This window comes from Polypterus senegalus, chromosome 5 (assembly GCF_016835505.1).
Source record: "Polypterus senegalus isolate Bchr_013 chromosome 5, ASM1683550v1, whole genome shotgun sequence".
NCBI classification, from domain to species: domain Eukaryota; kingdom Metazoa; phylum Chordata; class Cladistia; order Polypteriformes; family Polypteridae; genus Polypterus; species Polypterus senegalus.
Window position 1 is genome coordinate 130368649 of NC_053158.1, and position 25528 is coordinate 130394176.

General features: G+C 37.5%; 1 protein-coding gene and 1 long non-coding RNA gene across 3 annotated transcripts in view; one reads left to right on the forward strand and one right to left on the reverse strand.

The window, feature by feature from the left end:
* Positions 1-1718: 1718 nt before the first annotated feature.
* LOC120529499 lies at positions 1719-6867 on the reverse strand. Its single transcript, XR_005633758.1, has 3 exons — positions 6728-6867; positions 3030-3136; positions 1719-2256 (listed from the first exon to the last, which is right to left on the reverse strand). It is a non-coding gene; the product is annotated as an uncharacterized LOC120529499 (long non-coding RNA).
* A 134-nt stretch (positions 6868-7001) lies between these two features.
* Positions 7002-25528, forward strand: part of cdyl (chromodomain protein, Y-like) — a 248496-nt gene continuing 229969 nt past the window's right edge. The window contains exon 1 of one of the 2 annotated variants that reach the window (XM_039753357.1): positions 7002-7218. In XM_039753357.1, coding sequence (XP_039609291.1) covers positions 7195-7218 — 24 coding nt within the window. In that variant the 5' untranslated portion in view covers positions 7002-7194. The remainder of the gene's footprint in view (positions 7219-25528) is intronic. The other variant, XM_039753356.1, reaches the window with a different exon arrangement.

Below are 25528 nucleotides of genomic sequence, written 5' to 3' on the forward strand. Positions count from 1 at the left end.
AAATCTGCACTGTGTGGGTGAGTACAGTTCAAAGTCCTCCAAATACACAGGAGGACAAATTGTGGGATGGAAATGTACATTTGTTTCATTCTTAAACTCTGGAAAATCTTACAACATCAGAATGCTGTGCCAATGCAATGTCCAGTTCAAAAGACAATCAAATGTACTGACAGGTTGGTTATTTTCATATTTTTATTAATTAAAACAATCCCAACTCAACATCCAATTAGAATACAAAAGTCAAGTCAATTATTAACAGAGGAAGGGTTTAAAAATAGGCTCAGGGAGAAAGTTTTAAATGAAATGCATTCATCTGAAGAGTGTTTAGGAATTGTGGGAGAAGAACAGCAAATTTGCATTGAGAGTATAACAGGAATAAACGTGATGTCACACACAATGAAAATTTGGGGAAGAGTTAAAGAAAGAAGGCTTAGGGAAGAGACCACCATAGGGGAAGAGTAGTTTGGTTTTATGCTAGGGAGAGGGACAACTGGTTTAGTCTTTGTATTAAGACAGCTCATAGAGAAGCATAAGAAACAGAAAGGTTTGCATATGGTGTTTATTGATTTGGAGAAGGCTTATGACAGAGTGCCATATCAGGAGGTCTAGAGGTGCGTGAGAAAGAAATGGAGTACCAGGGAAGTATGTGAGGTTTGTTTAGCAAATGTACAATGGAATGAATACTCGGATTAAAAGCAGTTTTGAGGTAACAGAAAAGATCCCAGTTAGAGTAGGTCTGAACCAGGGATATGTTTTAAGTCCTTACCTCTTTGATCTGATTATGAAAGTGTGTTGAGTCATGAGGTAAAAGATTAATCCACTGGTGCATGCTTTTTGCTGATGACATTGTGTAGCACCAGAAAAGAGGAAGTGGAGAGGAAGAATTGAGAAATGATTTTGAAGACAGAGGATTGAAGATAAATAATAAAAAGAAAGAATACAGTATATAATGTTTTATAATGATTAAGATGCAGCCATTTGTCTGCAGAGAAGATAAATTTAAATTTCTAGGATCAGGGTCAGTCCAAGATGAAAAATTAGATACAAATATAAACTATAGAGTGCAGTGTGGATGTAAAAACTGGAAGAAGGCATCAGGAGTATTGTGTGACTGGAGAATTAAGGCAAAGTTTAAAGGTAAGGTTTTTAGAACCAGCAATGATGTATGGACCTAAGACATGGGCAGTAAAAGAAGCATAGAAGAAGTTACTGTAAATGTGGCAGATGTGAGAATGTTGAGATGGATGTGTGGAGTTACAAAAAAGGACAGAAAAAGAAATGAGACAATCTGAGGTATAACAAAAGTGATAGAGATATCTAAGAAAGTACACAATAGAAAGCTAAAGTGGTATGGACGTAGTATTATGAGAAAAGACAATGAACATGTGGGCATAAGAGTGATGGGAATAGAAGTAAAGTGAAAGAGAAAGTGAGGTATGCCAAAGTGGAAGTGTATGGATAAAGTAAAAGAAGATTTGAAGGAAAAGGTTTGACTAATGAGGTGGTGCAAGACCAAGCTGAATAGGGAAGGTTGATTAAGCACATTGACTCCAAATAGAAGTGGGAAAATACAATTACAAACCCTTTACTGACATTGCGTAGAATATCCAACAACAAAATTTAATCAAAGAATATGTTTGATGCATCCACTAGTGCATCTGAAAGTATTTCTACTACATTGATTGATGACTCTACATTTCACTAGTGTGGATATGTGAGTAGGTGTACCCTGTGACAGACTAGCATATTACTTTAATTGCCTAAAAATTATCTAGGATAGATAAAGTGTGAAAGGCTGAAATATGAAACACAGTACTAACCAGTCAGTAAAGGCAACACAAGATTACAATACACAAACCAAATATTAGTGCAGAAACATGCATGTTTTACATTAAGGTGAGAGGAATGCTATAAATAAAATGAGATCAGAGACAGTGAGCCAGATGAAGAAATTCTAAGAAATATTTACTTGTTTATGTTTACAGCATTTTTTTTTCCTCAAGGCAATGTACAGAAGCAATTATAAAAGCTAATGAGATGTTAAGATGTGCTATTATAACCACATAATATGAAACAAGAAAGATTATGACCAAACATTGCAATGCATCAGACAATCATATAATTTTCATTTAACTGAATGGAAATTTAAAATCTGAAACATCTTGGGAAGTGTTTGCAAAGTATAGCAATGTTTAAGGAATCTTTTAACAGAGTTGGCTTTTTTTAAGTATTGTAGGTCACATGGCATCAATCAACCTGCAATAAGAAGAAGAAACACTAGTTTCAGCAACAGAATAGAGCAATAAGGCTAAATGCATTTATCTTGAATTAAATTCATTTAAATGTGAGCATATTAAGCAGTCCTTTGCATAGAAAACAAACAATAATGTAAAATAACAATAGAATATGTTAAAGAATATCTTAGCAAAAATAAAAAAACAAAAGACATTTAAGAGAATTAGATGTGCTCTATCAGTTTGCTGGTTTGAAAGCATGACAATTCATTATCAGTAATAATTGGCAAAATATAAAAATAAAAACATCTGTTACACGCTACTATATTAAAAATATTGGTACAGTATTGTCAGTTTTCTGTGCCTTCAAATGTGGACCCACATACATACATACTTGCAGTGTACTTGTCTCCCCAACCTGGTTTTTTTGCTTTTTCTCTCAGAATTTCTCTTAAATACTTGCTAGAATAAATATACATCATATTTTGACAGGTTTGCAGAAGTTTGACACTTAAGTAGCATGAGATTAATCATATCTTTTTTTTAATTTTTACCAATACAGAAGCAACACTGTGGATAACAAATTATTACAATGCTAAGCCTCATTCATAAGCCATCACACTGGAGAAAATATAATTCAAGGAAAGACATTGATCTTCAGATATCTTCAGAGGACACACATATTAACACAGCAAACACTTGCCAATCATATATGTAATTTTACACTTACAGATTACACAATGTACATTTATTTAAGTAAGTAAACTAAGTTAACAATCTTGTTAGTATATTCACAGTTTTAATTTCAGCAATAATGCTGAAAGCCCTTCTTCTTCTTCTTCTTTCAGCTGCTCAAGTTAGGGGTTGCCACAGTAGATCATCTGCTTCCATATCTTTCATATCTGAAAGCCCAAAGTAAAATATTCAAAAGGGTCATCCATTCATCATTCTGTTTTCTATACTTTTTCTAATCAGGACAACAGGGACTTTACTTCAAATAGAAAATGTAAAATGTTTTATATTTTTAAGTTTGTAATTTTATAAAAAAAAACTCAGACCTAATGCTAGTTCATTGCAGGTCACACACCAACATTCCCTCAAGGCAAGTATTCTATAAGTAAATACATCATTTGGGCAGATGGTGGTGTAGTGATTAGCACTACTGCCTCACAGATCCTGGGTTCAAATCCTACTCCTGGTTGATGTCCATGTGCAGTGTGCACATTCTCCCTATGTCTGCATAGATTAAGACCAATACACCCTCAAACATGGAAGTTATCTGGTGAACCTTCATTGGCCCCAGTTGAGTGGGCTCTGTGATAGCCAAGCACTCTGCTAAAGGTCAGTTCTTCACATGCCCAGTGCTGCCAGGGCAGGCTCCACCTCCAAATTATCCTTCACTGAATTAAGCATATTTTCAAATGTTTTGTTCTTATATAAATGCTATTTTTATTATGCAAATATATAAGGGAAAACCAGTTAAATAGATGAACTTACAGTATGTTCTACAAAAATACATATATATTAATTATGTATCTTTTACTTTTACTGGATATGTGCAACAAACTTGTGTAATAAACGGTATAAAATGACATTGCCACTTTAATGCTTTAATGTTTAGTGTTTATTTCTAATAAATGTTATACATTTATTTTATTGGCAGTAAACGTTGAAATTAAAAATCAAACCTAAATGATAGTTTAAAGAAAATCATGTCACATCAGAAGACGTAATTTGCCTCTTTTATAAAAGGTTGCTGATTTATATACCTGACAGTGTAACCTAATCTGAAACTGGCTTCAGCTTGTGTTAAAAGCAACAATCAAACTGTTCCGTGGTGAATATAAAGCATTTGCATAACATATAAATAAAAGCAGAAAACCTGGACAGATAGGCCAAATTTACCAGAATTATAGCTGCCTTCTTGAAAACAAAGAGTTAAATATGTTCTGTGGACTTGACCCGGACACAGACAGGCGGACATGTTGTTCTTCAACCATTATACGTGTTTATTTACAATATTTACAATAATATTTTGGTCACTCAGACCCAATTCAATGTGCACAAACCCCAACAGTCAGTCCTCGCCTCACAATGCCTTCTTCTCGGGCCGCCTCCACACCTCTCTCGTGCCTTGTCCTTCTTCCACCCGACTCTAGCCATGAATGAAGGGAGACGGCCCCTTTTATATTCTCCCGGATGAGCTCCAGGTGGTTCCCGGCATTCCCTCGTTGGCCACGCCTCAGCGTGGCGGAAGTGCCGGATGTTCTCCCGGCAGCTCTCCGGGTGTCCACTTAAATCTTCCCCCTAGCACTTCCTGGTGTGGCGGAAGTGCTGAGGTCACAAGTCCCCAAGGCATTGGGGAGCCTCCTGGCGGTGACCATGGGACCCACAGGGTGGGGCTTCCATGCCCTGAACCCGTGGCCCCCAAAGCAACTAGGAAGGCGGCCCCCACGTGATCCCAGATGGGCGCACGCCCACTTCCGGTCCTCCAAGGCATCCCGGCCGGGTCGTGGCCCCTGGCATCTTCGACAGTTCATATAGCAAACGTGAAATAGTGCAAAACCAAAATTGGAACTCTTTTGTTACTGGTCTAACCAAGATTCCTAAAAAACTGCACAGAAAGAATCAAAATGGCCACTAAAATAAGCTATTTCTTTAGTGTCATTGTCTTACTTCAATCAAATTTAGTATTTGTTATTATAAAAACACTAACTACCTGTACATACGCATTTACCCGAATTTAACACTTATTTCCATATTCTAGCTAAAACGTCATCTTAAATCTTCTGTATCTACCATTCACCATGAAAAAATGTGCAAAACACTGCAGAATTTATAGTAAATTGAGGTTGTTGCCATGGTAACCGTTGATAGATATAATCTATGACTACAAGTTTTACAATGGATTTTTAACTTGTGTTCAATCCAGAGTGTGTACAGGAGCAGTGTTCACATATTAAAACTGTTTTAAACATCAGAAATAAAAGTATAAAGTGCATTAAAAAACTGTAAGAAGTCTCCACATTATTTTAGCCACTTCTATAGATGTGAAAAATATAACTCATACTAATAATTCAAGGACTTCATTTTAAATCTGTGCCAGTCAGGAATATTCTACCTATGTAAAGGCAAATAGATAGTTGACAACATTTTTAAAGGCTGGCAGATAGCAGGTGACATGTGGTAATGACTTTTACTGTGGATTGCTAACTTGTTGGATTAAGCTAAAATAATTTGTTTTACACAGGTCCTCATACAAAAAGACGGAAACAAAAAAGTAACATAATTTTAATAAAAATATTAATCCTTTGATGGACTGGCAATCTGTCTATTAACTGTTTCCTGCCTTATGCTGAGGGCTGCCAGGATAGACTTCAGAGCTCCCACAACCCTGAATTGGATTAGGTGAGTTTGAAAAAGTTATGTTATGAAAGAAGCATACAAAAAAATTCACTCACAAAATTATTCTTGGGCTATGTTGTTGTTTGATAACTACCATATCATGATCTTATCAACATGTTTTAAACCTTAATGCATCCACGAATAATTAAATTCACACTGATTTTCTGCATGTGATATTAACAAGCATAATCTATGCTGAAACAAAGCACATTGATTTAATTGCTTTAAACAGAAGGCTTCATCATCCAACAGCGTTGTCTTGAATGCTTAGTAAATAATAACACTTTATGGTATTGATTGCATTAAGTATTTTTATTGATAATAATAATAATAATGGCCACAAAGCACACCTCTGACACTTTGAGTCTTATGCAGCACATAATAAAGACTTATCAATTTGTGTCAGTGCAGCAATAACTAAATATTTATAAGTAAATAATAACATTTATGACAGACTGACTTCTTGATTTGTGTTTGTATTCCTTAAAACTTCAAGACAGTGCATGTGAACCAAAAAAATGGCACAAAAAAGTTTAGTACAAACAGAAGATAAATTACACAATTTAATCATTTCAGTCATTGCATACTTATGCTGTTATTCGAAGATGTGTTAAAGAAATAAAGTAGCTTGTGAGTATGCATTATGCAATGAGATGTCATAATTTGTATTTGCTTTACAAGTGTATGCACAGTAGGTACTATTTATTCTTGCCTCAAGCACATCTATTTAAAAGTAAGAGATACATCTTAACAGTTAGTAAATACTATCATCACCAGTATATGAATAATACTGTCAGTATATGAATAATTTGTGTATAGGAAGGGGTTCAAATAACAAATTATAGCTGAACCAAATTCTATTTTTAAAACATATGTGAAATCATTGTTTATGAATTTATAACGGGATAATTCCAACTAGAAAGAAAGTACACACACACACACACACACACACACACACATATATATATATATATATATATATATATATATATATATATATAAATAAATGAATTGGTCATGTGTATGAATGTGTGCTACCTGAAACTTAACTCTACAAAGAGTTTTTTACAACAATACTTGAGTCATACCAGCCCTTGGTTTCCATCCAGTTGAATAGTTTATCTTGTGGTGCCAATGAAAACTTTTTTTTTTTGACGCGGTAAGCAGCTTAGCTTAGTATCCACCTTTCAACAGACTTCAACATCTCTGACCGCTTCGACTGTGCCGCCAACTGACAGACGCGCCCACGAAACTCGCAATCGCTACGGGCTGTTCTCGGAGCTCGATTGAGACTTCCTGTTAGGGAGCGCACAAGCTCACAGCGCGCAGCCGTGTTACGGGTCTTCTGGCATTTACTGAAACCGAGCGCTCCGAGAGTAGAGAGAGAGAACGAGAGGAGGGGGGAAAGTCAGCAAGCGACTAAGAGGGAGGGGGGAGATCAAGTGTGTGACTAAGAGAGAGAGAGAGAGAGAGGAAGGAGAGGCCACACTGATATAACAACTGCAAGAAAAAGTGTATGCAACCGTCCTGAAGAACACACAATTAAGAAGGCACCATGGCTTCAGAGGAGCTCTACGAGGTACTGTAATTCTTTCATAGCCATACTTTCGCCCTTCGAGCCTCTCCGGTTGAGTGTTTTAAACGGCGGTCCTCCCAGCTTGGTGGACGGAAATATATCTTAAAGGAGACGGTGAAGTGTGTTACGATTGGCCTGCCACACTTTGACTGGGGGTAGACAGCACTGAGGGAAGGGGCTGACTTTGCTGCTACTAGTGTACTCAAGTGGGTTTTGTTTGGGTCATCTGGGCACTTTCTTTTTGTGGGGTGCGATCGCTGTAAGTCTGTCTAGTCTGTTTTGCAATGAGTAACAAAATCTGTCTTTTGGGAAGAAATTAATCTTTTATGTAGCGCAAATCCCCAAGAGGAATAAAATTTAAAGCTGTCTTACCTGTCCAAACTCACTCAGTCTTGGATCCTTAAAATGTGTCTACATAGTTTTGAGATAAATTTTGTAGCCTGTGACGTATTGGTGAGGGAATGATTTCGGTACTCGTATAACTACTATTACTGTGCTGAAAAGTAGAAACGTGTTAAAGTTACACTTTTCATGGTTGACAAGGAAGAAGCGTTCGTGGGTGTATTTCAGTTATTTGGTCTGTAAACGCTTTGCAATGCAAAGATATTGGGTCAACAATACATCAATTCCATAATGTTGCTTGTTGTGTTGTGAATTTTTTTATGATGAAAGGTAGTGGTTGGATTGGTAAACACTAAGGTAAGTAATTAAAAAAATGCAAAGGTAAAGCAAGCAATACATAGTCTATAGATTGATGCTTGGTTGACTTTGGTTGGATGATAAGGAAAAACACGAGTTGAGGAAGTCTTTGCCGTTTTCCATCACAACTTGACTTTCCTACAGGAAATACATCAAACTGGATGTTACAAGCACAAGTCAACAGGAACTTGACCCATGGAAATGAAAACAATGATGATAATATGTTTTGATACATTTTACCAAAATGGAATATTTCAGGCCATGGTGTCCATCTTCATCTGACTTTTCTTTCATCATGGTGTGAAGAGTATGGAGATAAAAGACAATTACAAAACAGTTTTGATCTTAAGGAAGACCTTGGTTACTATCTACAGCTACCCATGAACTTTTGGATGTACAGGAAATTTTAAATTTTGCTTTACTGAATGAGTAAAACAATAAAAAAGCTAATAAGAAATGGGTCAAGGAAACAAATTTGTATAAGATGGCAGTAGTAACTTGAAAGCATTACACAGACCCAGAGCTGTAAGGAAAAGGCCATTGGATATTGGATTCAAGGCAAGTGATTAACAGAAATATTGCATGCTAGATATATTGAAAGATAATGGCATTTATGTTTTGACTTAACTATATTAGTTTTTTTACTCTGTCTCTACCAAAATTCTTCTTTTTTATTATGGTGAAGTTAATTGAGTAATTTTCATTTTGTCGACTGATGGATCTTCTGGATTTTGGTGAACATTTTTCTTAGTGGATAGTTTATCTGATTAATGCAAGGTACTTTGTTGGGAGAAAGAAAAATAATTTGTAGACACAGAGTAGCTTGTCCTTGATTTAAAATCGTTTTGCTTAGTCTGGCTGGTTGTTTTGTGAATAAACCCTTTTTGATGGAAATGTATGACATCTTTATTTCCTTTTTTGGCATGAGCATAAGAGAACAGAGTCAAGATGTAAACATGTTTCATTGCTGCTGCAGTTTCACTACCCCTTCATGTGTAAAAACTCTATTGCTCTTCTTTTTCTTTATTGGAAAGTGGTATTTATATAGATTTTTAAAATTGTTTTTCACAATGCAATCTTGAAAGATCTTTGGAACATCTTTATGAATGTTTAATTTGGTTGGAATCATAATTTAGTTTGAAAGAATTTGTAATTTACTGTATCTTCCCATTGAAAATTAAATACATTCATGGCAATTTCTCAGTCGTGAATGATTTGAATTTGCAGTACAGACTGGATATTAATGCACTGTGAATGCATACTATTGTTGTTAATCTGAACTCTTTTCTTATATTTAAAGAATGGTTGGTGGTTGACATCCGATGTTTGAGGGGCATTTGAAGAATCCAGACAGATGATATTAATAATCGTTTTATGACAGTTTTGTATTGTTTGTACTTTTACTTTTTTAATATTTGTTGTATATCCACTTTTTGTTTATTTAGTGCTTACTATAAAAATTGCTTTTGTCCTTTGCGTTTGTTTTGATTTCATGGTTTCATTCTTGTTTTACTTTGATATGTAAAGAGTCCATTCTCCATTAATGGTAGATTTAAATGTGTATTAAAAATTTGTTATCCAAATGTGAAGATTGCGATGAAGTGTAAACTTGTTTATGCTTTCCTTCTCTGATATTAACAATATCATATCTCTTCTTAGAAAGGTCCTCTGATCTGCAGCCTAGTTGGTTTTCATAACCAGCAGCCTTTACTGGTTTATACTGCAGTACACATCCTTGCAATTTTGTATTTGCATGTTTTTCATTCTTATCCCTTAATCTCTGCTTAATACTTTGGCCAAATTTAATTTAGTATCTAAAATGATTGATTTTTGCTTGCTTATGACTATTGATTTAGTATTCTTTTTGGATCTTATCTTCATCTTAAAGGTTTGTTAGGATGTTATAGACCAAAGAGTAATGCATATGTATTTTTATATGCAGATTTACCGGCCATATTAGAAAGGCAATTTTTACTTGCCATTTTGTTTCTACTGTTGTTTGTTTATTTTTAACAACATGTATTAAATTGCCTAACATGGGTTAATAGCTACTTTCCTTATAATTCAAAGCGTTACATTTCTTTTGCAATGTGCAGCTTCATTATGATTTGTATTTGTTATAATAAACATTTCAATTAAAGCTGCAATAAAACAAATGTTTTCAATTCTTTTGCAGTCATGTAAAAAGTATGAAAAAGTTACATTAATTAAGGACTTACTCTTTTCAGTGTTACCTAATGTTATTGATTGGGTTGTTCTTTTGTAAAGTGTTTGGTTTTTTTTTTTTGCTTTTCAGTTTTAACTGATTATCATATAACCTTTTAAGCATAATGAAAAAGGTGAAGTATAATGAAGATCATGTACATAAAGCAAAAGAATTGTAGAAAAAAAGTGGAAGAGTAAAAGTGACAATTGGACCACAAAGATATAAGTGGAGCTCATTTTATTATGTTTGAGAAAAAATGTGTTGCTCTTTTTAAGAATAACTGTTCTTTAGGCTATTGCAATTCTATTAGGAAAGAGAGAGAGAGAATATGTCATAAGTCATATGGAACATCTTCAAATGGCTCATTTTAGCTGGCAGTGAAAGAAGAGAGAATTAGCTGTCTGAAATAATATGAAAGTGCTTGCCAGTCTTTTTGTTTGTTAATATTCTAATGGATATAGTTATTAAATACCATGCAGGTTATCAGTTATAACTTCACAACTGGTTGGTTGGTTCTAAATTACTGCAACGCTATGTGAGGGAATATTTCCTGGTTTACTGTTTTAAATTAACAACCCCATACTTTTTGTGTTTGGTATCTCTTAACTAAAATATGTTTTTTGTATTTCCCTCTAGTAGAGGAATAGTGTTTTAAACTATTAGCCATCATTGATAATGAAAAGTTGTCTTGAATATCTAATTATTTTTGAATAATTAAAATAATTTGCTGAAAATTTTCTTTCTTCTACCTCCAACACGTTGAAATAAATAGACACACATAAACCAATAGATTTATGCAAACAATATTTTAGCTTTAAATTAATTTTCTATCATTTACTTGTTTTCCCAAGCAAAACTGTAAAATAATATAAATCTTTTAAATGTGTTTTCATATAATAGCAAAATTTATGAATTTTAAAAATAACCAACATAATACTAGTAGGAGTGGCCACACATTTGGTATTCTGTTGCTGTAAAATAAAAAATGGATGACTTGGCTTGACTTTAGCCATTGGTCTTGTCACATACTGTATTTTTTGTTTGTTTTTCATGTTTATGTCAAAATTCCATTAGTACAAGTCTGAGATTGCTGTGTTTAATTTCTTAATAGCGCTGCAAGCATTTTTGTTGATTTTGTATGTTAGAGTCACATTTGAAAATGCAATGATTAATACAATATATTATTATTAATAATAATAATATAATAATAATATTCTTTGTAGTACATTGTTTCATTACCTTTCATGGGCATTGTTGGTAGCGTGCGCACTCTCATCTAATCCTGTGTATATATACAGGTAGTCCCCAGGTTATGGACATCCGACCTACGACTTAAGAACGGGCCCGCAGCTGCGACGCATGCGCCTCAGTAACTGCTGCTCCGTCATCGTTGGCTTGAGAACGCTGCAAGCGATGGCTGGATGGAGGCTGGGGGGGGCGATTTTGTGGCTTGCACAGTGTAGTGTCCCTCGGGCGGCTCCCGGTGTCAAGCGGTTTCACTGCCCGCCCACCACAAATGGCTGCCCTATTCGTTCTCAGTGGGCGGCTGGTAATGCTGCAATCAGTGACCTGGTTATGGCTGAACAGAGGACATTGAGGGTGAACGGGGCGGCGGGGGGTAGCATTGTAGTGTGCTTTGGATGACTGCCTGCTGAATGGGGTTGGTGGTGGGTGATTCACAACCCACCTTTGGCTGCACGGTCTTTGTTCTCAGTGGGCGGACACTGTAGGCAGCATACTGTAGTGGAGGTGACTGTAAGGTGGGCTGGTGATAAATCGCCACTCGCCACCCACATTCATTCTCAATAGCAAGCCTGCTTGTACTGTTATGTACATAGCAGGAAATTGTCTCTTGTCAGTACATCAGACGTATTGACAACTGGTGCCTTCATTCCTGCTGTAATGACGTGTACAGTGCCAGTCTTAACCTTTTGTCTTCACCTTTCAAGAATGTCTCTGAAACACAAATCTGATGCAAGTGCTGGTGATACAGTAAAGAAGATAAAAATCATCACCATTGAAAATAAAGTAGAAATGATTAAAAGGTCAGAGAGAGGTGAAACTTCATCATTCATTGGCAGAGCATTTGGTTACGGTCGGTCAACAATAGCATTTATTAAAATAATGTACCTGTTCTGGCTTACATACAAATTCAACTTAAGTACATACCTACAGTCCCTATCTCGTATGTAACTTGAGGAATGCATGTACAACAGAAAGACTACGCCTTGTTCATATGAATGTTAGTGAGAATTACGATATGACCTGGCAGTTGCTTGTGACATTGATCTTTTTGTTAGCATCTTGTTGTGATTTATTAAACTGTTGTAAATTCAAATGTACCAACTATTGCTCGTTTAGAACTCTGCCCTCTTGAGCCGTCCCACTTTAGCGACAACAACTTGGCTTCATTTGTTTTAGACTCTAGTTACTGTCAGTATGGGATTTGTTTGCTTGAAAACATTTTTTTCCCTCAGATTTGCATAAATAAGTACTTAGAAACTAGATATAAAGTATATTATGCATCAATTTGCAGATTCTTGGGTCATAATCTATGTTATTTTTTAAAAGGAAACAATGTTCCATAACTTCTGTAAACTAGGCAAACATTGCATATTAATGTAATCAGACTGTGGAATGGATTGCATTTTGGTACGTATCCTATGTAAAGATGTAATAGCAGAAATAATATGTATTTTAATGGCTCTTTGTATTCAATTTTGCAGATTAGAAGAGTAAAAAATACAATTGTCCGTAATCTGTTTTTGAAATCAGATTAAAAAAATTATTACTTTTTAAAATGATCAAAATGCACACAGAGCTCTTAATAAGTTATTTTGTATCTGCTATTTCTCATGTGCAACCATGGACTTCACCACTGCAAAGTATACTGTGAAAATATACTATTGGTATTTTAGGGCAGAAATGTACATATATACATTACTTGCAAGAGATATTTTGTAAACTCAGATACCAAACTCTTTAACAAAAGTGAATTAATGGAGTTGAATCATTTTGAGTAACTAATTTTTCACTTGATATGGTAACACAGGTGACTGGTTTTATCCTTTTATGTTCTTAAAGGACACCATCAGCAAAATAGCAAATTTGGGCTGGAGTTAAATTCTTGTTAAGGCTTGGTCTTGACTTGATCTCCCTATTATTTGGACTCAGTTTTAACTTCCCATACCCATAAATACCCATAAACTTGGTATTGACTCGGTCTTGACAGGTTGTGGTCTTGGACATGTCAAGGGATTTCTTAACTATAGCACTGCTTGCAGAGTCATATTGTGCAGGGATGATCCACCTAACCTTTGGTTTGGTTTGGCATTTAAAATTCTCAATTTTCATACATACACACTAACCTGTTTTTTAATATTTTACACTAGCTGTGTTACATGTCTTTGCCCTGGAAATTTCATAAGACAGTGGACCTCAGTTAGTGCTGTCATTTAATTGAAGGAAGTACTGTGTAACTTAAGTTTTTTCTGTGTATAATATTTATTTGGTATATGGTACACTTTATTGTATGGTTTTTATCAAAGGCTAATATTGTTGTCAGGCAGTGAAAATGCATTTTACATTTGCACAGGAGTAAAACATTACTTCCATAGATCATGTCCTGCTTTTCATAGTAATTGACCTTGGCTTTTTTTGATAGTCATTGCAAAACACAATTTTACAGGAAACGATATTTATTGAATTGAAAGTAGTTATGTGAAATGTGAGTATATATTATCATTTGTTTACTCAAGTATTTCATTTTTTGTTCTGCATGAGTTGTATGCTCAATCTATGTAATTTTTTTGCCAAGTTCTAACACATTGAGTTTTACTTTAACTTAATACAAACAGCAAAGATGTTTATAGGCTGCACATTTTGGCAAACCATGTAATGAACTGAATATTTTTACTTTTGGGATTATTTTCTCTAGTGCTTTAAGATGCCTTCAAAACACAGTCCCAGTAGGAAATTCATATCACTTAAACGATCAGGAAACCCCAATTAAAGTCCAAATTTGCGAATGTGTATGTAAACAGTGATGGTGGTGGGAACAGTAGATAGGGAATACCAGTTCAAAGTAAGCATATAAATGTAAACAGTTTTCAAGGTTGGGGTTGCAGATCTCTTCTCAAAGCCTGTAGATGAGAATTTATATTACAATGGTTCAACTCCTAGGGGACCCATTGTGTTTAAACTTTCTCTGCCTTTCCCCTTTGTCTTGGTTTCAAGGATGCCAGTTCTGCCTCTGCTTGTCTTACCTTTTTTTGCTTTTGATGAAGTGACTCCAATGCTCACATAGACTTTTTAGTGCTTGCTAACAATTAAGCTTCGCAGAACTTTGTTTTCCATTTCATGCCTCACTGTTCATGGCAAATGTGATTGTTAGGGTCCTGAAAGTAACCTGTTCTTCAGTCATCTGTCTACACTGTTGGCTAACAGTTGGCTGCTGTCAACTGCTTCTGCTATGTCCTTTTTTTGCATACAGCCCTCTATCAACACTGCACAGATCATGTAAGCTAACATAATGTTTATCAATATCGATAAATTAACAATTTATCTAGGAGAAAAAAATGCATGTTGGCTAATTTAAAATTTTCTATAACATCACCAAGTTTCAAATAAATCCATGAAGACATTTTTGAGATTTTGGCTTATTTACTTTTTCTATGGTGGGGTGCTTATCCCTAAACATTAATATATTGAAATGTCCTTTTGTAGTGGATACCTGCTGAATTAGATGTGCCATCCTTCCAAACCTCGGCTTTTTAAGTAAGCAGGAAAAAATGTGTTGTTGAGTGAGTCAGTCAACTTTGCATTTTATTTATGTATACTGTATATAGACATACAGTCAGTCCTCAACTTTTGCGTATATTATATTCCTCGAAAATGACATGAATGTTAATACATTGAACCTATAGGAAATAGGAGGATAGGTTCCAATGACCAACAAAAACAGTAATCTGAACAGTAATGCTGAACATACACTTTTCTTCATGCAATTTTTTATAACAGAACAGTGTTTTTGATAATATGCACTTTTCATAAATTCAGTACATGATGCCTTGACATCACCTCTAACACTTTGTCCCAGTGTTGAAGATTGTGAAGGACATAATGTTAGTGATGGACTATTTCAAGCCGTCTGCTTTGTCAACCTTTTGAGATTCTTAAAGGTCTTGATGTATGGGAGCGTACCAGAAGAAAGTTGATGTTTAACCTTGAGGCTGAGATCAAAGATGGGATCAGCAGTCTCAATGTCTCTAGCCAGCTGTTCAGTTCATTAACACCAATATCATGGCAGACAGCTGCATCACTGATTTAGTGTGTTTGGGCATAGAGCCATATGAACTTGCAATTATGCCCCCAAAGCATAGTGCAACACAAAACTTGATTTTTTTTAACTAAACAATGTTAATATCTAGTTAGGGTTGAACAAAACAGGTATAGTAAACCAATTCAGTCCCTCAGTCCACCCCTGCAAAAATGTCGATCAAACCTCATTCTGTAACATTTCATGATCAGGGCTTGCACAGAAATCTATACAGGGTGGTCCAGATCTAATTATGCAGATCCAGATCATCTGAATGACTTTGATTTAGGTGAGGAAGATTCCTGTTCGCCGTAAAGACGATTCTTCATGTCGTCAGTTCGCACACTTCTTGATCGTCCAGGATTTTTCAGGTGATTTTATATTTAATAAACTTAATAAGTTATAGCGTGATGAAAATTGCATAATTAGATCTGGACCACCCTATACTATAGCATACCCTTCCCTACAGATCAGTGTCATGTTCAAATTGTATTCTCTTAAAAAAAAAAAAAAAAGTGAAAGTAAAAAATAGGTTACAAATAAAATCAAATGAATACTTCTCATGAAAATTAAACACATCAATGTTGAGGATTGACTATATATATTGCGTAACAATGACTACAGCCAAACATTTATGATAATTGCTGATCAGTACTTGACATTGGTTTAAAGCAGGGGTGCCCACACTGTTTTGGTTTCCAAGCTACTTTTAAATGTATAATATAATCCTTCTATATAAAAGCGGTCCGGATTGTCCTTCCGTCCCGTGAGTGCTACGCAGGCGCGGAGTTTCACACACGCCCGTCCATTTTGCAATGCACGATGGGATTTGTAGTTTCGTTTTTCCAGGTAAAAGATGATTTTCGACTCCAGACTGTGCGATATCTTCCTCTTCTTTCTTACTATATAAAAGCAGTTGGGATTGTCCTTCCGTCCCGTGAGTGGAAAGCGTAGCTGTATTCCGCTTATCACAGACTTGCTACTTGCAGCGTGCGGTACGAAGCGACATGATGTGAGCAGAGTTCTGGTGCTCCCATTGTTCCCTTGCTTTTGTGCGCGATGCTGTGGAAAAATAGACAAAATTATGTCTCTGGAAGTAATTAATGTTGAATGAGTACAAATGCCTCACCGCGTAGTAAATATCAGGGGAGATGATGCTTGCTTATATATATATATGTATGTGTATATATATATATATATATATATATATATGTGTATATATGTGTATATATATATGTGTATATATATATATGTATGTGTGTGTATATATATGTATATATGTATGTGTGTGTGTATATATGTATATATGTATGTGTGTGTATATATATATATATGTATGTGTGTATATATATATATATATATATATATATATATATATATATATATATATATATATATATATACACTACAAAAAATACTGTTTCTTGGCGGAGAAGTAGTGTGTTAAAGAAGCAATGAAAGAAAAGGAAACATTTTGAAAATAACGTAACCTGATTGTCAATGTAATTGTTTTGTCACTGTTGTGAGTGATGAGTGTTGTTGTCATATATATATATATATATATATATATATTTACACACACACATAAACATATATATATATATACATATATACACACACATATATACACACAAATACATATATATATATATATACATACATACACACACACATATATAAACATATATATACTGTACATATACATACATATCTACATATATACACACACAGCTATTTCGTATCAGTGCAATACGCTGTTTGTTAAAACGGTTGACTCCGCTCTTACGCAGTAACAAATCAAATCATTCAGTTGTCTTTGCTCATATGTCATTTTAGAGCTGGACGCCTGGCATCTTTTTGGCTACAAGTTCGTTTCTGTTTGGTGTGAGGTTCTGTGTTGTGGAGATTCTCAGGATGGATTGCAGGTGCTCATCAGTGAGGCGACTCCTGTGTGCTGTTTTGTTAGTCTTTATCACTGAGAAGAGCTTCTCACACAGATATGTGCTACCAAACATGCACAAGGTTCGAGCCGCATGTAGACGGACTTTTTTTGTTCTTCAAAGTCACCAAAGCGCCGTGCAAACTCAGTGCGCAATAACTGTAGTAAGCGGTAAGTGTTCGGGAAGGCAGCTGAAGCGCTGCATTATGGGATCTGTAGTTTATTGTGTTACCAGCGCTTCATATACCGGGCTTTAATAACAATAATACAGTATATAAAATGATCTCGGGCGGATATAATTACACGCCGGGCGGATGTGGCCCTGCCCTTGTGTTTGACACATATGGACTAAATAGAACTTGAAAAGATATGTTTTTTCAAATGTGATCGCGCAATTCAGATAGAGTTGACGCAAGACTACAGCCTGCATGCCTCAATGAGTCATCCTCCCTCGCTCTTACTTTTTACCGTTCATCTAATGAATACACTGAGTATGGCTTTACCAAAACAATCATTGATGGCGAATAAAGTATCCATTATTCGAGTATGTAGAGCGGGATATATATATATACATATATATATATATATACCCGTGATCGCAGCGAGAAGTAATGTGTTAAAAAAGGTAGAAAAAGAAAAGGGAACATTTTAAAAATAACGTAACATGACTGTCAATATACAGTATTTGTTTTGTGTTACTGAGTGTTGCTGTCATCAAGGATTTGATTATCATTATTTCTTTCAATCAGGTTCGTATTTGTAGGATGTGTTGTGTTCAAGTTACATTCCGTGTTTGTCAATCGTTGTAAAGATGACAGGTTTCATTCATCGATTCGTTTCTTACTGCATCAATAAACAGCTCGTCTTCTTCTTTATCTGAGACCTGACACACTGCATGCACGGGTTTTTTTACACTGTCTTCCTTTAGCGGGACATTGACTTTTCCAACGTGTGCTTTGTTTCCACAGTAGCTGCATTTATGAATATGCTTATCAGACGCTTCATATTTTTTGCTGCCTTTTCAATTGTGTAATTCGGTTTTTGTTCAGCGCTCTTTGGAACTGTTGCTTTTTATCTGTGCACTGCGTCAGTTCACGTGAGCCACTCGGTGTACTTGCATCGAAGGTTCCCAGCTGTGCTGGTGCCATCTCGTGCTATGTCCATAGCTTTATTTAATGTTACCTTAGTCCTGGCACTTTCTCTCGCAGTTTCACTGAGTTTGTGTCAAACACCACCCTGACCATCTCATCTTCCTCTCCATAAGCACAGTCCTTCACCCGTGAATATTTACCCGTGGCAGTTTGCTATTGGATTGCCGCTGACGGACGGCCTTATATGGGCAGGCACTAAATTACAAACGCCAGCGCAGCCTGTCTATGAACTTAATTTAAAGTGTAGGTTTACATCGTGCTTTGTTTCCGAAGTAGCAGAACTCATGAATATGGTTGTATATGTCACTCGCCGCTTCTTATTGTTTCGCTGCCTTCTCAATTATATAATGCATGTTTTCTTGAGCGCTTTTTTGAGGTCTTCCTGGTTTTCTATGTACTGCGTGATTACGTGGGAGGCGTGATGATGTCACACGAAACTCTCCACGGCGTTGAAGCTCATCTCCATTACAGTAAATGGAGAAAACTGCTTCCAGTTATGACCATTACGCGTAGAATTTCGATATAAAACCTGCCCAACTTTTGTAAGGAAGCTGTAAGGAATGAACCTGCCAAATTTCAGCCTTCCACCCACACGGGAAGTTGGAGAATTAGTGATGAGTCAGTGAGTGAGTGAGTGAGGGCTTTGCCTTTTATTAGTATAGATATATACATGTATATACCGCACCGATCCGCCTGTTAATCTCACGATCCATTCTTCCCTCACTCGTGAACAAGACCCCGAGATACTTAAACTCCTCCACTTGGGGAAGGATCTCCACCCCAAACCCTGAGAGGGCACTCCACCCTTTTCCGGCTGAGGACCATGGTCTCGGATTTGGAGGTGCTGATTCTCATCCCAGCCGCTTCACACTCAGCTGCGAACCGCTCCAGAGAGAGCTGAAGATCATGGCCTGATGAAGCAAACAGGACAACATCATCTGCAAAAAGCAGTGACCCAATCCTGAGTCCACCAAACCTATACCCTTCAACACCCTGGCTGCGCCTAGAAATTCTGTCCATAAAAGTTATGAACAGAATCGGTGACAAAGGGCAGCCATGGCGGAGTCCAATTCTCACTGGAAACGGGCTCGACTTACTGCCGGCAATGCGGACCAAGCTCTGACACCGGTTGTACAGGGACCGAACAGCTTTTTTCAGGGGGTCCGATACCCCATACTCCTGGAGCACCGCCCACTGGATTCCCCGAGGGACACGGTTGAACGCCTTTTCCAAGTCCACAAAGCACATGTAGACTGGTTGGGCAAACTCCCATGCACCCTCCAGGATCCTGCTAAGGGTGTAGAGCTGGTCCACTGTTCCTTGACCCGGACGAAAACCACACTGTTCCTCCTGAATCCGAGGTTGACTATCCAACAGACCCTCCTCTCCAGAACCCCCAAATAGACTTTTCCAGGGAGGCTGAGGAGTGTGATCCCTCTATAGTTGGAACACACCCTCCGTCCCCCTTTTAAAGAGGGGGATCACCACCCGGTCTGCCAATCCAGAGGCACTGTCCCCGATGTCCATGCGATGTTGCAGAGACGTGTCAACCAAGACAGTCCTATAACATCCAGAGCCTTAAGGAACTCCGGGCGTATCTCATCCACCCCCGGGGCCCTGCCACCAAGGAGTTTTTTGACCACCTCGGTGACTTCAGTCCCAAAGATGGGAGAGCCCACCTCAGAGTCCCCAGGCTCTGCTTCCTCATTGGAAGGCATGTTAGTGGGATTAAGGAGGTCTTCGAAGTACTCCCCCCACCGACTCACAACGTCCCGAGTCGAGGTCAGCAGTGCACCATCCCCACCATATACAGTGTTGACACTGCACTGCTTCCCCTTCCTGAGACGACGGACGGTGGACCAGAATCTCCTCGGCCGCCTGAAAGTCGCTCTCCATGGCCTCCAAACTCCTCCAATGCCCGAGTTTTTGCCTCAACAACAACCGAAGCCGCATTCCGCTTGGCCTGCCGGTACCTATCAGTTGCCTCCAGAGACCCCCAGACAAAAAGGTCCTATAGGACTCCTTCTTCAGCTTGACGGCATCCCTCACCGCCAGTGTCCACCAACGGGTTTGGGGATTGCCGCCGCGACAGGCACCGACCACCTTACGGCCACAGCTCCGGTCAGCCGCCTCAACAATAGAGGCACGGAACATGGCCCATTCGGACTCGATGTCCCCCACCTCCCTGTGGACGTGGTCTAAGTTCTGCCGAAGGTGGGAGTTGAAGCTACTTCTGACAGGGGACTCTGCCAGCCGTTCCCAGCAGACCCTCACAACACGTTTGGGCCTACCAGGTCTGACCGGCATCTTCCCCACCATCGAGCCAACTCACCACCAGGTGGTGATCAGTTGACAGCTCGCCTCTCTTCACCCGAGTGTCCAAGACATATGGCCGCAAGTCCGACGACACAACCATAAAGTCGATCATCGAACTGAGGCCTAGGTTGTCCTGGTGCCAAGTGCACATATGAACACCCTTATGCTTGAACATGGTGTTCTTTATGGACAATCCGTGGCGAGCACAGAAGTCCAATAACAAAACACCGCTCGGGTTCAGATCGGGGTATATACAAACCGGATTCCAAAAAAGTTGGGACACTATACAAATCGTGAATAAAAACTGAATGCAATGATGTGGAGGTGCCAACTTCTAATATTTTATTCAGAATAAAACATCACGGAACAAAAGTTTAAACTGAGAAAATGTATCATTTTAAGGGAAAAATATGTTGATTCAGAATTCCATGGTGTCAACAAATCCCAAAAAAGTTGGGACAATGCCATTTTCACCACTGTGTGGCATCTCCCCTTCTTCTTATAACAAACAACAGACGTCTGGGGACCGAGGAGACCAGTTTCTCAAGTTTAGAAATAGGCATGCTCTCCCATTCTTGTCTAATACAGGCCTCTAACTGTTTAATCGTCTTGGGCCTTCTTTGTCGCACCTTCCTCTTTATGATGCGCCAAATGTTCTCTATAGGTGAAAGATCTGGACTGCAGACTGGCCATTTCAGTACCCGGATCCTTCTCCTACACAGCCATGATGTTGTGATTGATGCAGAATGTGGTCTGGCATTATCTTGTTGAAAAATGCAGGGTCTTCCCTGAAAGAGATACAATACAATACAATACAATACAATACAGTTTATTTTTGTATAGCCCAGAATCACACAGGAAGTGCCGCAATGGGCTTTAACAGGCCCTGCCTTTTGACAGCCCCCATCCTTGACTCTCTGAGAAGACAAGGAAAAACTCCCAATAAAACCTTGTAGGGAAAAATGGAAGAAACCTCGGGAAAGGCAGTTCAAAGAGAGACCCCTTTCCAGGTAGGTTGGGCGTGCAGTGGGTGTCAAAAGTAGGGGGTCAATACAATATACAGAACAGAACAATTCCTTAAGACAGCATAATAATAAAAATTTTAGAAGTACGGTTTAACAGTAGATGATATGACATAATTAGGTTTGGATATTTTTAGAGTCCTGGAGACCTCCTCCATCTAGCTGCCTCCCCATTTGGCCATGCCACGGCTGAAACGTTGCTCCGATGAAAGGACCCCTCTTTCCCATGATTCCTGTGATCCTCCATCAGAGATGACTTTACCATAGGCAGGCAAACAACTTGGCAGGTGGGCGTGGCACCAATGGCCACATTTGGGTACCGAGAAAAGAAACAGAATAGGTGAGGGTTAGTATTCAAATATAATTATCATGTTACTTATGTTATAGTGCTAATGACTAACAACAGAGATGCAGTATGTACAGTTAATCAGCAGCTCTAGTCAGGATATGCTAAACTGAAGTAGTGAGTCTTCAGCCGGGATTTAAAGGCTGAGACTGAAGGGGCATCTCTTATGGAAGCAGGAAGACCATTCCACAGTTTAGGGGCCCTGTAACTAAAAGCTCGACCTCCCACTGTTATTTTATTAATCCTTGGAATCCTAAGCAGACCGGCATCTTGAGATCTTAATGTGCTCAGGTTTGTAAGTCATGATAAGTTCAGACAAGTAAGCGGACCTTGGCCATTTAATGCTTTATATGTTAAAAGGAGGATTTTGAAATCTGCCCTAAACTTAACTGGGAGCCAGTGTAAAGATTTAAGAACTGGGGTTATGTGTTCATATTTTCTTGTTCTTGTAATAATTCTTGCAGCGCATTTTGGATTAACTGGAGGCTGTATAGAGAACAGTTTGAACAGCCAGTGAACACCGCATTGCAGTAGTCAATCCTACTAGAGATAAATGCATGAATTAATTTCTCACAATCCTGTTTATTTAGAAAAGCCTTAATTTCCTAACATTTTTAAGATGGAAAAACATGTTTTGGACGACTTTGTAATATGCGCTTTAAATGACATGCTAGAGTCAAAGATAACTCCTAGATTGCGGGCTGATTCAGTAAAATTAATTGGGATTCCAACTGAGTTAAATGACGACAAAATATTGCTGTGATCAGCGTCATTCCCTCCAACAATTAACATCTCTGTTTTATCTGTATTTAAAGACAAGTAGTTCTCATTCATCCATTCCTTTAATTCACTAACACAACTAATTAAAGACAACATCGGAGAAACTTCATTTGATTTAAATGAAAGGTATAACTGGGTGTCATCTGCATACGAGTGAAAATTAACATTATGTTTCCTAATGAGAGATCCCAGTGGAAGCATGTAAAGTGAAAACAGTAAAGGTCCCAGTACTGAGCCCTGCGGACACCATATTGAACTTCTGTGTATAATGATGGAGTACTGTCTGCACATTTCTGTACATACTGGAATCGATTTGATAAATAAGAACTGAACCAAGCGAGCACGGGCCCTGTAAGCCCAACATCGTTTTCTAGCCTGTGCAGTAAAATAGAATGGTCAATGGTGTCAAATGCTGCACTTAAGTCCAACAACATAATTACAGTGGAATTTCCTTCATCAGAGGATATCAGAATGTCATTTACAACCCGTGTTAGTGCCGTTTCTGTACTATGACCAGTGCGAAAGCCAGACTGGAATTTCTCAAATAAATTGTAATGTAAGGTGTGACTGAAGCTGACTGGCGACTACTTTTCTAGTATTTTAGAGAGAAATGGTAAATTTGAAATAGGCCTATAGTTATTTAGTATGTGTGGGTCTAGGTCTGACTTTTTAAGTAAAGGTTTAATGACTGACACTTTTAGTGCATCAGGTACTGTGCCATGCAGTAATGAACTATTGATAATGTTAGAATAGGGCTGCAAGAACATCCATTGCACTTTTACTAGTTTTGTTGGCACTGGATCAAGGGAACAAGTAGTGGGCTTCATTTTAGTAATTAAAGTTAAGACTTCCTGGTGAGTTACAGGATTAAAATTATTAAAGTGCTGAATGCAAGGGGTGACAGGGTCTGCTAAGCTAGTATTTGGTTTGTACTGTGATGCTGAGATCTGGGATCTTATATTTTTAATTTTCTCATTGAAGAAGTTCATAAAGTCTGTACTGCTAATATCTGTTGGTATTTTGCACTGTTGATCTGAATTCCCATTTGTTAATTTAGCCACTGCTCTAAAAAGTACCCTAGGATTTTTATTATTGCTATCTATTAATGTAGAATAGTATTCTGAGCGAGCTTTAAAGAGGGCTTTTTATATTTATTAACACTCTCTGTCCATGCAATTTGAAAGACATGTAGCTTTGTTGTTCTCCATCTGCGCTCCAGTTTTCGACACTCTAATTTAAGAGCTCGAGTATTTTCATTAAACCAGGGAGAGTTTCTATGTGCTTTGATCACTTTTGTTTTAGGGAGCCACTGTGTCCAGAGCATCTCTCAAGGTCACATTATAATGTGATATTAGCTGATCTAAATTGTTTTCCACGTTTACATTTGATGTTAACTGATCTAAATGGTTTTCCACAATTACACTCGACTTACTCAAGGTATCTATAAATTTTGAAGCAGAATTACAATCTAGATGTCGCACTGTCTTTGTTTTAATGCGAGTGCTGGCATGGGCAGAACTAAATCAAACGTAATTAAGAAGTGATCGGAAATAACTACATTTAATGGAGTAATATTTAAATTTTGAATTTCAACTTTGTAAGTTATAATTAAATCTAATGTATGGTTATGATTATGAGTTGGACCTTTGACAATCTGACAAAATCCTACTGAATTTAACAAATAAGTAAAACATTTGCTAAAAGTGTCAGTTTCCACATCAATGTGTACATTAAAATCCCCATCAGAACTACGTGATCATAATTTATAGCCAAATCAGACAGAAGGTTGCTAAATTCAGTCATGAACAATGAATATGGCCCTGGTGGTCTGTAGACTAGCACTATAATTGTGTTGGAATCTGTTTTAATATTTAAAATGAATGCCTCAAAGGATGTAAAGTTGCCTAAATTTTTAGGAGTGATTTGCATTTTGTTACAATGAATTATTCCAAGGCCTCCTCCTCGACCAGAATCTCTAGACTTATGAAGGAACGAGTATCCATCTGGTGACGCCTCAGCTAGGGAACAGTGTCACATTTACTAAGCCAGGTTTCAGTAAGAAGACACAGATCAGATTTTGTACTTAATATTATATCATTTACCAAAACAGCTTTAGTGCCAAGAGAGCGAATGTTCAATAAACAGCATTTAAAACTGCATGGTTCTTTCTGAACTGCTGATATATTTTTGTTTTAATTTGAATTAAATTTCTATTACAGATGCCCCTGGTGGAGTGTCTGGTTTTATCCCTTGGTCTAATTATACACCTTATTTTTGGTTATCAATTAATTTATGGTTTGTATCAAGACTAAATTTACTGGATGCCCCACAACAGGGATTATGGGTAACAGCTTCAGGAAAATAACAGGTGGGATAAAGAACAGCCTGTGATTTAAGATCACATGACTGCGGCCTGGATGGTGCTCTAATCAGTCAACCAGGCAGTTTTGCTGCCATACTTTGGGATAATACATAAGATCCCTCCAGTTAGGATGAAGACCATCTCTTCTGAAAAATCCAGGCCTTTCCCAAAAATC